The sequence below is a fragment of the Stigmatopora argus genome, chromosome 16, assembly GCF_051989625.1.
Source record: "Stigmatopora argus isolate UIUO_Sarg chromosome 16, RoL_Sarg_1.0, whole genome shotgun sequence".
Taxonomy (NCBI): domain Eukaryota; kingdom Metazoa; phylum Chordata; class Actinopteri; order Syngnathiformes; family Syngnathidae; genus Stigmatopora; species Stigmatopora argus.
The window spans coordinates 10,713,859-10,727,791 of record NC_135402.1 but is presented as its reverse complement, the minus strand read 5'-3'; the positions used below and the strand labels follow the sequence as shown (position 1 = coordinate 10,727,791).

Genomic DNA, 13,933 nt, shown 5'->3' with positions numbered 1-13,933 from the left:
GTCTTTTGTTCTGCACAATTGATTGTCCTTTTGTTAGCTTTCAAGATAAATTTCAGCACTGTCAACGTGTTTTCATAGCTTCGGTCGCTCACTGTTGTGAGTGATTGTGCCAATGGACACCACACGGGGTTGTCACATGTAGTTGTTTTCTCATTACCACATACATGCAGGAAATTACAGCTGTGATAAATGCCCATTTGTATATTTTCTGCAGCACTTGACCTCATTGGGGTCATGGGCGATCTTGAGTTAATCCTGGTTGGCTTTGGGCGGAATTGATAATCGGCCAATCTCGGGGCGAAGAGAAACAATGAACCATTCACGCTTAAATTCGCACCCCCTGCGGAATTTAATTACCCTAAATGCATTTTAATGAACTTGATTAGATTCTCTTAAAAAAGAGTGGTATCAAATCATTTCCTGCAGTATTGCCACGAGGCAAGCTATTCAAGTCATCTGGTGAAAAATCTTTAATTTTTAATATCACAATATAGATTGCAAATCCGCAAAAGTGCAATGGCAGTTTTTTTCCAATATGGTTCAGCTCTATTTGGTGGCCAATTAAGATGGTTTTCCAACTGCCACTGTGCTATGGTATAAAAGGACTACACAAAAGTGCAGTATATGATAGTATTGACATGTTTTTGTTTCTTTGATGCTGGGTTCCAGGCCCACTGTATTAAATGTTTTTAGATTAGATACTTTATTTGTCCCAAAATCAGGAAATTTCATTGTCACAGTAGCAAGAGAGTGAGAATGCAGACACTGGAAAATACATTTTAGACATAAATAAATAGGTAATGAATAAGTTAATAAATAAATAAATAAGCGTGTTGCTGGAAAAAAATATATATATTAGATTAGATAACTTTATTCATACTTGGGAAATTTCATTTTAGACACGAATAGATAGGTAATAAATAAGTTAATAAATAAATATATAAATAAATACATAAATAAATATATAAATATATATATAAATAAATATATATAAATACATAAATATATAAATGAATAAATATATAAATGAATAAATATATAAATAAATATATAAATTTAAAATATAAATAAATATATTTATATAAATAAATAAATAAATATATAGATAAATAAATATATAAATAAATGCATTTTTTTATTAAAATCTTTTTATTAAAAAGATGTACTCAGCATCTCCTTTCATCTGTTTCAGGCCAGCCAGTTAGGAGTTTACAGGGCGTTTGTGGACAACTACGAGCTGGCCGTGGAGACAGCTGAGAAGTGCTGTCAAGCCAACATGCAGTTTGCTGAAATCTCGGAGGTAATTTAATTCAAACTTTGGGACCTAATTTAACATTGCACAAATTAACGATGGGATCAACTTTTTCAGCTTTACTGTCTGCTTATGTCAGAAATGATTTGAATATTACCATTTCTTCACTCTGTTGCTATTTGGATATATATTATTTGATGAAATGGACAAATTCATAGGTAAAAACATAAATAAGTAATATAAAAATATAAAAAGTCACGTCCGGGCAATTCTAAATTTTAAAATATCGTGCAATATCTTAGATTGTGCAATATTTTAGAATTTACCTTGCCCGCACGTGACTTTTTATATTTTTATATTACTTATTTATGTTTTTACTGGGAAACCGCACTTTGTGGAGTAACACCACCAATTTCACCATACGCAGCTGTGTATAATAACAATAAAGGCTTTTGATTTTATTTGATTTGATTTTTGACTGATTCCATTGTTAACCTCATTCATTACGGCATAAATAATGTATAATCGGTAAATCCATCCCTGACCACCTTTCTAAGGAACTCTTGTTTTATTGCAACTCTATAAATTGCCTAGCCGGATTGTACCGAAACTAACTGTGGTTATCATTTCAAGTCTGACGGCTCATTAAGCAATATGGCTGGCAGTTAGTTATTCAGAGAATGTGACACTTTTATTTTTCTGCGGGTTCTAAGATGGCACCGAAGCCGCTGTCCACATGCACAATGACATATTTATCTGAGAATGTTGCTAATGGAGCGAGTGGCAACACATGACAGCGGAGTTAAATGTGGCATTGTTCATGTAGAAGTGGGTGAACTCAGGGCTTTGTTTAGCAACGTGTTTTCATATCAATTCACTGTGCTCAACCACTTTCTCATGTCCAAACAGAACTTGAAGGTAAGAAGCCCCAAAGACTGCAAAGAGCTGACAGCAAAGAATTCTCTCGAGGGTGAGGCGTCTTGATTTAGTGTTTTGTGATCAAATTTGCGATATTCAATCTTGATTGAAATGTTTGCTTTTCCTCTGTGTTCTCTACAGCTTTGCTTTACAAGCCAGTGGACAGAGTGACACGCAGCACACTCGTGCTTCATGTAAGTGAAAAATTATCCACCCACATCAATGATGTTGCGCTATTTTCTGCAACTTAAATTGAATCAAATGAATGTGGTGTAACTAGCATTTGTTTCCCTTGTCGACATCTCATAAAGCCCTAAACAAAATAGTACGCGCAATAGTTAATTGAGACCAATGTCCGACTTACCGTATTTTCTCGCATATACGCCATATTTTTAACTGAAAAAAATGATGACTGAATCAAGGGTACGGCTTATATGCGCACAAATTAGACTTGACATGCACGGAACTGCAAGATGACAAGGACGAAACGCCATAATGCGGCCGATTCGGTCATTTATTTCAAAATAGAGAAAATATAAACAGATAAAGCACTAAACTAAATTTATTTTGACATCTATGAAGGAAATTCAATAAAAAAATAATCTGTATCTTGCGTATAATGTGAAAGAACTCATTTACTTGTGCCTGCCATTGCTCACTCAGGGCGCCGCCATCTTACCATAGTTAGACGTACTGTGACTGGCCAGACGCGAGTAGCCTTGATACATGTGTTCATAGTGTTTACCATGTCCCAATAGTCGTTAAGGCTGATCGAAGGTCTTGCGGTCGAACATTAAAATATCAGCTTTGATACCTGCGTAATGTGTATCTCCTATTATTATTGAACCCAGAGACTTGGTGAAAAGTAGACCGCTACGACACACTTTTTGGTTGTACTGCTCAAGTGAATTCCTTTTTTAATTTGTCTACGTGCAGGCAACACCCTTTCGGAATGTGCAATCCAGCAGACCATCCTTTCGATTGATACAGTATCTCAGAAATACCACGTGCGATGATTTTTCTTAAGATTTTCCCTTCAAAGTAACACATTTGTACTCCCTATTAAAACCATGAATATGGAGGTGAATTGTGAACCAGGGGCGGCTTATACGTGAGAAATTGTAAAATTAAACGATTTTAAAGCTATTTTAACATCACACCCTGAATCAGAGGTCAGCCGATCGCAGGGCAGGAGATGGACAACCATTCACACTTACACTCATACCTGTAGGCAATTTAGAGTGTCCAGTCAGTTTACCATACATGTTTTTGGAATGTGGAAGGAAACCATAGTACCTGGAGAAAACCCAGACAGGCAAGGGGAGAACACGCTAACCTGGATTCAAACCCATACCCTAAAACAGTGAGGCGTGCTAAACACTTAAACACCGGGCCACCCCATATTTCTTATCATTCGTAGTAAATAATTTTAGGGATGTTAGCAATGAAGCAAATTCTTTTGTCATTTGTGTATATGTAAAATGTTGGTGATTTTTATTTGAATGGGGAAACACAGCCAGTTAAAACCTTAAATATAAGTAGTCGATTGGTCGGCCGGTCTTTTGGTCGCCGGTCTTTTGGTCGCCGTCTTTTGGTCGCCGTCTTTTGGTCGCCGGTCTTTTGGTTGCGGTCTTTTTGTCGCCCCAACCGCGACAACGGGTGACCAAAAGACCGACGACCAAAAGACCGGCGACAAAACAAGGTAAAACAACACGGTGTACGCATCAATCAAAGCCAACAATGGCCATGAGCAGTTTCACTGAGCCGACGTGTGAGTGTAAAAGAGTTTGTATGTACATGCGTTGTCCCTTTAAGAAGCTACGTCAGTCAGGGTCTTAACAAGTTCAATAAAAGTCCGGGAAATTTGGAGCTTTTCTTTAGCCTAATAATTAATAGGGCATTAAGTATGACTAAATAGTATTTCGCAGTTTGTATTTAGGGAATTTGAGCAACAATTTAAATGGTAACTATCACTTACCTTCCGGGCGACCAAAAGACCGGCGACCAAAAGATCGGCGACCAAAAGACCGGCGACCAAAAGACCGGCGACCAATCGACCGTGTACTGTAGAAACTGTGTACTAGTAGCAGACAAAACCCTTAGACTTTATATTTTTCACATGCAATATGATCAACAGTAAAACTATTACTGAGGAACAAAAGCTGTGGTATCATTTTTGCCAGGAAAGAATGACTGGTGTTTTGCAAAAATGCAACTTGGGCTTTATTTCTCTATTTGATTCAAGTGTGAGAGCCCTTGTATGTACATTCTGTGCATTATTGGATATTGTCCTTTTATGCATTAGGGAACCCACATTGCTATTTCAAGTAACCCTTTGTGCACACAGGACTTGCTTAAACACACTCCCACAAGCCACCCGGACCACCCGCTTCTTCAGGATGCGTTGCGAATCTCCCAGAATTTCCTGTCCAGCATCAACGAAGAGTCCACACCTCGACGGCAGCTTATGACGGTCAAAAAGGGAGAGGTAAGACTTTTCCTTCCATTAACTTCTACTGTCAAACTGCCATATCAAAGGTGAAGCAGTAAAGAGGGAATTTCTTTTCTTTGCCTGAAAAAAAACTTCATCAAAATGGACACATTTCTGTAGTTTACCACATTAAAAGTAATTTAATTGGTTTAGCTATCAGTGCTGGTATACAGCAATAAATGGTTTGTGGGGGTCGCTGAGGTCGCTGGCAACAGGGTGTACTCCACCTCCTGCCAAAAGTCAGCTGCGATTGGTTCCGGCACCCCTAGTAAGGATAAATGGTACAGATAATGAATGAATGGTCTGTGCGTCCTGGTTGTTAAAATTCATACTAGGGTCATAATTTTTTGAATTTAGAGGGGAATGAAAATGGTCTTCCTTTTTTTTCAACCTGATTTCTCAGACATGCTAGTTTCGAGTTGCTAGTTTAACGTAATTCTTTTTTAAATATATCTTTTAAATTCTGTTTTTGCCTTTGTGATGCAGGGTTTGAGCTGTAAGTGCATCTCGCGTAAGCTGTCTTTTAAATGGAAAAAAGGGCACAGTGGCAGTTTTACTTTTAAAGTACTTTAATAAAATGAGCAACACGTGTATCTTATTTATTTACATTTTTTGCGTTTTCTACAACATAGTGGTACTTTACTCAAAAACACCGAACAAACGCAAACATGGGGAGTTTTTAGGGTCCACTTGCGTTTCAATTTATTTCAATATCAATTAATGATTTGATCCCTTGGTAAAGGACAAAATATTAAGTCAAATTAAATTATACAGTATAAAAGAACTTCACATGCTCCCAGCAAAATGTCCTTTATTTTCATCCCCCTATAGCAGGGAGGGGTAGGGAACCTATGGCTCGGGAGCCACATGTGACTCTTTTGATGGTTGCAAATGGCTCTGACCTAAAATATGGAAACCGGTGGTGAGAGAGCCAAGTCCCGAATGCACCAATAGGAACGTCACATCGGCACTGTGGCATTGACTTTTTTTTTTCATTAGAGTCTTCTGCATCTATTCTCTCATTGATACTCATTGATATTCATTGATTAGCAACAGCGTAACAATGTTGTCAAAAGAATTCAAAGACTTTTTGTACTTTAAAAGTGGTAAAATGACTAAAAAATTGGCACATTTTCATGTATTTTGACTTTTAAATTGTGTGTATGGCTCTCAGGGAATAACATTTGAAAATAGTAATTGTTTATGGCTCTCTCTTTGAAAAAGGTTCCCGACCTATAGCAACACGTGTATTTTATTTATTTACATTTTTGCGTTTTCCACAACGTAGTGGTACTTTTCCTCATTTAAAAATACCTAACAAACACAAACATGGGGAGTTTTTAGGGGACACTTGAACAGATTACTAATAGCATTTCAATTGATTTCAATTTCAAATAATCATTTTAACCTTTGGTTAAAGACAAAACATGAAGTAAAATTAAATTAAATTATACAGTTGAAAAGAGCTTCACATGCTCCCTGCAAAATATCTTTATTTAGCAGCATCGATATTACACTTGGAGAAAAATATATTAAAATTATTTCAAATATTTTTTACTTGATCAAAATGAATATAATTTGGATTATATTTTGTTTATTACTTTTTCCTGTACATGTGTTGTTAAAGGCGCAAATTACTGACATTTTAACATACAATTCTGAGCACAATTGTGTGTTGTCAGTGATATTTAGTACCGCAGAAATACAAATATATAACAATATATATACTAGTCCTGTGCGGACGTACGTATCGGCATCTAAATTGATAGACGTATTAGTATTATGCATCCTATAATTGTAATATTTGCTTGTCTGTATTGCTGGTCAATTAGTCTTCCATGTAATGCGAAAAGCTAATATGTCACATTTATTGTAGTTATTGTTTTAGGGCATTTGTGACAGTTATATTTTTAATAACAAATCATTATGACCTCACCTTTCAAATGACCTTGAAGTCAATATCACATTTAAGTAGCTTCTAGCTCGTCAGAGATCCGCACCCTCAAGCTCGGCATATGCCCTTATATGGTCACACTTTGGTTGCCTGCTTGAAGGAGCGGGGGCTTCTCCTCCACTTACCCATTGTGGTTTCTCATAAACTAATACCCCCCCCTCCCAAGTCTGTCATCCCCGAAGGTGACGTGATGCACATGATTGGACGCTTCTTGATTGAAAGCTTTCATGACACGGCCGTACATAATGTCGGTAATGAGCCACCAAGCCGTCGCTTCAACGGGCCGCTTCCAAGTTAATTATTCATAAACGGAGGGTGGGCGAAAGAAAGAAGTAAAAAAAGGCCTGGGCTTGCTCCTCCCTTTGCTTATATGGGGGGGGGGTTATTACTGCAGGCTCGACAAAGACACTTTCTTGTGCACTCACATAGATGTGCATTTGTTACCTGCCCCGCCCCCCTTTTATATTCCTACAGGATACCGGTCTCTCCTTACCAAATACACCCAGCATCTAATATTTATGATAGATACATGAAAGCTGCACGTGGATATCAATGGTGCTCATTATATTGCTACTCACTACAGCTTGAGTACAATATTTGTTATAACCAAGGTTATTCAAGGTTATACAGATGCCAATTACAGTGGTACCTCGACATACGATCTTAATCCGTTCCGGGACTGAGATCGTATGTCGAGCTTTTCGTAACTCGAGCGAATGTTTCCCATTGAAATGAACTAAAAACAAATTAATTCGTTCCAACCCTCTGGAAAAACACCAAAAACAGGATATTGGATTGGAAAAACATTTTTATTTGTTCTAATTTGCCATCTATTGACAAAGTAATAAATAACGAGTGTTTTAATAGTAATAAAATGTGTTTAATAGAAGTAAAATTAGACGCATTTCGCAGAGGGTAGAGTCAGCGACATACACGGAGGCGGGGGGGGGGGAAGTTCGGGGGGACTTTATCCACGGCAACTCACTCGAACAAACAAATTTAAAATAACTTTGATAAATATATACAGACACTCAACGTTTAATGTAACTTCACACAAAACTGAATTTTTAATTTTGTTTTAATCTTTTTTACCTTTGTAACGGGATGACTCCACCCGCACGTTCAGCCGGAGTCTTCAAAACGAACGCATCAAGAGTTGTTTGTTTTTGCCTTCCTTTCAAAATATTTTGAAAATGACGTGCACAAATGTCATCACAATACAAAAATGCGCGACCACTTGCCAGTTTGTCAGGGTGCCTCTTTACTACAAAATCCGAAAACTCTTGCCACTTCGCGAGCATGTCTTTGATATCTTTTGCAGCCAGGGGCCCCGCCTCTTCCACCGCCTCCTCACTACTGAGTTCCGGCAACAAATGTTCACTCTCCTGGAGTTCGATTAAATCCTGTGTCATGAGTTCTTTGTGGTGCTCGGCGATTAGGTCATTCACATCTGCCTCGTTAACCTCCAGCTCCAAGGAATTTCCAAGCGACATGATATCATCCATTACAACGAGTTCATTATGTGCAGCCCAGTGCTCGTAGATATATTTTATACACGAAAGAGACGCAAAAAAGACAGTGCCATGGCCACCTGGCTTGGTCACATCTCGAAGTTTTGATCGTATCTAGGGCGAATTATTTGATCGAAATTTTGATCGTATCTAGGGCGAATTATTCGATCGAAATTTTGATCGTATCTAGGGCGAATTATTCGACCGAAATTTTGATTGTATCTAGGGCAAATTATTCGATCGAAATTTTGATCGTATCTAGGGCGAATTATTCGATCAAAATTTTGATCGTATCTAGAGCAAATTATTCGATCGAAATTTTGATCGTATCTAGGGCGAAATATTCGATCGAAATTTTGATCGTATCTAGGACGAATTATTCGATCGAAATTTTGATCGTATCTAGGGCAAATTATTTGGTCGAAATTTTGATCATATCTAGGGCGAATTATTCGATCGAAATTTTGATCGTATCTAGGACGAATTATTCGATCGAAATTTTGATCGTATCTAGGGCAAATTATTTGGTCGAAATTTTGATCGTATCTAGGGCGAATTATTCGACCGAAATTTTGATTGTATCGAGGGCAAATTATTCGATCGAAATTTTGATCGTATCTAGGGCGAATTATTCGATCAAAATTTTGATCGTATCTAGAGCGAATTATTCGATCGAAATTTTGATCATATCAAGGGCGAATTATTCGATTGAAATTTTGATCGTATCTAGGACGAATTATTCGATCGAAATTTTGATCGTATCTAGGGCAAATTATTTGGTCGAAATTTTGATCGTATCTAGGGCAAATTATTCGATCAAAATTTTGATCGTATCTCAGGCGAATTATTTGATCGAAATTTTGATCGTATCTAGGGCGAATTATTTGATCGAATTTTTGATCGTATCTAGGGCGAATTATTCGATCGAAAATTTGATCGTATCTAGGGCGAATTATTTGATCGAAATTTTGATCGTATCTAGGGCGAATTATTCGATCTAAATTTTCATCGTATCTCGAGCATGTCGTAGGTACAGCTGATCGTAGGTCGAGGTACCACTGTAATGAACAGAACATCTATCAGAAATTGCACTGGTTACAAAAATTCCTAGCCAATAACCAATAATGAAAAAGGATGTATGAGTCCTCATGTATCCAAGAACTAATAAATTATAAGAATGAAGTATTAGCAAGCAACTTGTAGTTTGTGAGGGCATCTGTGAGGGGACAAGTTTATGAGTAGCCCCCAGAGACCCTTAGCCTGACCATATTGAAGGTTAGGGGGCAAACAAGCAGATGCTGCATAATTAAAATGCAAACAAAGGTGATGGCAAGTTGTTTTTTTTCTTTGTTTTTGGGGGGGTGTTGCGCTTTCAGTCACAGTAGAAATGTGTATATAGCACAGTATTTACTTGGTACGGCACACCAGTGTGCTGTGCCACAGTAATTGGGAAACACTGAACTAAACATTCATCAACTTTCAAGTTTGTACCAGGATTTAAACAGGTTTATTTTCATTTCTTTTTTTTTAATGGTGGTCAATCGGCAATAGCTCTGTTTTGAAGCCAACCCTTTAGTGGCAATCTCTGGTACTGCATGATTTTTAAAAGCCTTTTTTTTTTTAAATCTGGAGGATGCTGCCCCGTTGACGTCTACCTAATTAAACAGTCGCCGCGTGTACAATATAGGGACTGTAAAGCCTAAATGCACACATAAACGTGTCTTTGTTTTGTCATGAACGTGCACATTCACACACGCTAACCTGTATAAACACAGCGATGCAAAAATGTCTCTAAGCGAGTGCTGGTTTCTAAAAATACATGTGGATTTTGTAAATTCATGCGATTACTCGCGTACATGCTCTCAGCGAGGCCGCTCCGGGAGACGTCAATATTTAATCTGTGCTCCACCGTGTAGCCGTGCTTCCTCAGTCCACATTCCTCTTATTGGTTGTTTTTTTATTCATTTTATTAGTTTGTCTTTCCAAAGTAGTAGAGCAAGAAGACATCAGGGCACACTCACTATTACATTCATCACGACACAGGCTTGAAAAATATGTTAAAACTTGAGTCTAAAAATGGACTTTGAGTGAGTCAAACACACAGATTCTCTTTTTTAACGTTAATAAATTTAAGACAATTGAGGTCCAATAAAGGTACTTTTTTGTCTCACCTTAAATAGAAAGAGAGCAGACATTATAAAATATTGTCTTCTATATCATAGCACCACTTACAAATCAATTTTCCCCATAAAATCCAGGTCACGTCCACCGGTACACGGTTGATTGGTCGCCGGTCTTTTGGTCGTCCGGAAGGTTATTGATAATTACTGTGAATTACTATTTAGTCATACTTAATGCCCTATTATTTATTAGGCTAAAGAAAAGCTCCAAATTTCCCGGACTTTTATTGTTTTTTGTTGGAGAACTTGTTAAGACCCTGACTGACATAGCTTCTTAAAGGGACAACGCATGTACATACAAACTCTTCTACACTCACACGTCGGCTCAGTGAAACTGCTCATGGCCATTGTTGGCTTTTATTGATGCGTAGACCGTGTTGTTTTACCTTGTTTTGTCGTCGGTCTTTTGGTCGCCGGTCTTTTGGTCGCCGGTCTTTTGGTAGCCGGTCTTTTGGTCGCCTGTTGTCGCGGTCCGGGCGACCAAAAGACCGGCGACCAAAAGACCGGCGACCAAAAGACCGGCGACCAAAAGACCGGCGACCAAAAGACCGGCGACCAAAAGACCGTGGACCAAAAGACCGGCGACCAAATGACCGGCGACCAAAAGACCGGCAACCAAAAGACCGGCGACCAATCGACCGCACACGACGTCCACCTGTGTGGAGTTTGCATGTTCTCCCCAGGCCTGCGTGGGTTTCCTCCGAGTACTCCGCTTTCCTCCCACATTCCAAAAACATGCATGGTAGGCTGATTGTACACTCTAAATTGCTCCCAGGTATGGGTGTGAGTTACAGGGGTCGTGTTATGGTGCTTAAGCCTCCGGTTTAAACATTTCCTGTTTTCCGGGCCCATTTTCCCACATTCAATATATTTCATGGTAAAACCAATAAGTAGTACTTGGTTTATATTATGTTTCTATCACGGCACACTACAAAGACTTTGCTCCATTGACGTAAAGGCAATTAACATGTTTTCGCATAATTTGTCCTGCCAATTTTTGTCAATGAGTTTTGAGTATAAAGTGTGAAATCAGATTTTTCTTCAGATCCTTTTACTAAAATGACCACAATAAGCAGCAACATTGTTTTGTTATTGTTACTGTTATTACTATTACTATTCCCTATACTAATATTTCTTTTGACAACGGTTTTCAACCCATTTTTGCGTGCAAAATTCAAAATTGATCTCCATCATATCTAGTTTGGTAAACTGTAAGATCGCTGTTTTCTTAAAAAAAATAGAAAAAAACATTAACGTACATAGTTGTTTTATTTTAAAAAATATATTTACGTTCTGGTACAAAACAACTAGGCATGACTGCAATGCTTATTTAACACTATTATGTTTTTCCAAACTGTTAGATGTACCAACATTGTAAATTGTTAAACTATTGACCAAAAATCTTGAATAGACTAAAAAAACTGAGATGGAGAGATTTGGATTCTGCATGCAAAAATAATTCAAAACAGTCGCTAAAACAACATTTTTTTTTTCATTTTTGTCCCATGTTTTTGTTATCAAAGCAGGAGCCCTATTCAGTATCAATAATAGCTGACAGAAAATGGTCGCAGAGATTAATTACACACTGTATCCAAAGATGATGATGCTCATTTGCTTTGTCCCTATCCTACCTCCCATCAGCCTCATCTCCTCAGGCGGTAACACTGCAGCGGAGATTTTTTTGTCAGCTGTTTGGTTTCGTAAACAAAAACAAATGCATCATATGCTCTTCAGTATGTTCTGGCGGTGACAGTATGTGTTCTTCTTGATGGAGGGGTTGGGGCAGCGCCGTGGTGGGTGCAGGAAGACAAGATGGTGGGAGGGCGCTCAGATGAAAATGATGATGTAACCACTCTTGAACATGTGTGATGTCATGTTTTGTGAGGGACCGAAAAACATTTTGTATTATCTGGAGATGAAAATAGCAGGCAAAATAATCAAAATTAGCCTGGATTACAACTCAACATGTTTTTTTTTAAACATGGAGACTTTTTTGCTAAAAAAGTATTTTATTATTCTTTGCATTTACTACCTTTTGTTATCATTCCCCTAAAGTTACTTAACAGCCGTGTGAAAAGGTTTTTTTTATTTATTTAAATAGGGTTAGGTGAGCTCACCTTTCTGGGATTGAGGGTTCCATTCCAGGTCCTCCTGTTGGTCCTCCATATTCTCCTAGGGCTTGCGTGGGTTTTTCCGGGTACTCCGGTTTTCTCCAAGATCCCATAAACATGCAGTGTAGGGTGGCTGAACACTTTTAATTGCCCATAGGTATGAGTGTGAGTGTGAATGGTCCGTCTCCTCGTGCCCTGCAATGGGCTGGCCACCAATTCGGGATGCCCCCAACCTGGTGCCCATAGTTAGCTGAGATAGGCTCCAGCACCCCCCGCAGCCATTGTGAGGATAAGCGGTTCGAAAAATGAATGAATGAATAGATTAGGGCTCAAAATGTGAAGTTGTCATCTTTGTAAAACATTTATCTTGACATCACTGCCCTCTTTTGGTGCATTTTAGTATGGCAGCCTCATTACATAGTCTGACATCAGTGAGATGGCCAGAACGCCCCCTAAAAATGTACATTACATCTTCTCAATATATAATCTCTTTGTCCCTTATCTTAAAATATACTCACAACATTTACTGAACATTAATTAAGGAATTAAATCATATAAATTATTGGATCAATTAGTACTTTCTGCTTGCAAGAGAGAATTACATCATTTGTTTGGTGTGGTTTCTTTGTCTCTCTTGTCTTTGTATGTAGCGCCTTTAAGTGGCAAAAAGCCCATTCTTGCTTTACAGTCCTTTCTTAAGTATTTATTGGTAAACCGTCAAAGATTTTTTACCTGTAATTGTCTTTTTTAATCTACAGAATCGCCAGCTGCTGAAGGACAGCTTCATGGTAGAGCTGGTAGAGGGAGCAAGGAAACTGCGACACGTCTTTCTCTTCACCGACCTGCTGCTCTGCGCCAAACTGAAAAAACAAATTGCAGGGTATGACAAAAAAGCAGACCGTTTTATTACATGATTTATTATTCTTCCAAGTCAGCACAAAGACTTTTGGGATAAAACATCATACCATAGTGTTCCCTTAGACTTTTATTCAGTGAACTGCCGTGTCACGCTTCAATAAAAGGAAAATGTTTTTTTTTAGGATACACACAAGTTTGGGTTCAAATTTCAGCTGTATAAAGTATACATATACAGTGATGCCTTGAAGTATGGGAGACCCAAAAAAATATTGTATCAGGGTGTAAGAGCCAACGTTTTAATTTAACTTAATTAGACTTAAAGAAGTCTACTCAGATCTGATCACTTGACAACATGCAACAGTTTGGCATACTATATGCTATATACTAGATCCCACTCCAAAAATGTTTTATAGTCATAAAACGAAGGGCAACCTGCCTTAGCCTGGATGGATCGACCCCTTCAATTAGAGTTCAATGCACCAAGAAATTTAAAGCCAAATGAACTACCGAAGCTAGTTCAACTTAACTTTGGCGAGCACTAAAACACCAGCACCTACTTGAATGGAATTGAACTGAATGTTTTTATTGTGATTATACAAGTATAATGAGATTTAAAGCTTTCACCACATAGTGCACAAATAACAACAACAAACAGACA

The 13,933-nt window shown here is 38.1% G+C and overlaps 1 protein-coding gene across 2 annotated transcripts in view; it reads left to right on the top strand.

Moving 5' to 3' along the window:
* The window catches only part of bcr (BCR activator of RhoGEF and GTPase), a 92,757-nt gene that overhangs the window by 63,148 nt on the left and 15,676 nt on the right, over positions 1–13,933 (top strand). For both annotated transcript variants that reach the window (XM_077623610.1, XM_077623609.1), the window contains exons 5-9: positions 1,193–1,300; positions 2,162–2,222; positions 2,312–2,364; positions 4,518–4,658; positions 13,176–13,297. In XM_077623610.1, coding sequence (XP_077479736.1) covers positions 1,193–1,300; positions 2,162–2,222; positions 2,312–2,364; positions 4,518–4,658; positions 13,176–13,297 — 485 coding nt within the window. The remainder of the gene's footprint in view (positions 1–1,192; positions 1,301–2,161; positions 2,223–2,311; positions 2,365–4,517; positions 4,659–13,175; positions 13,298–13,933) is intronic.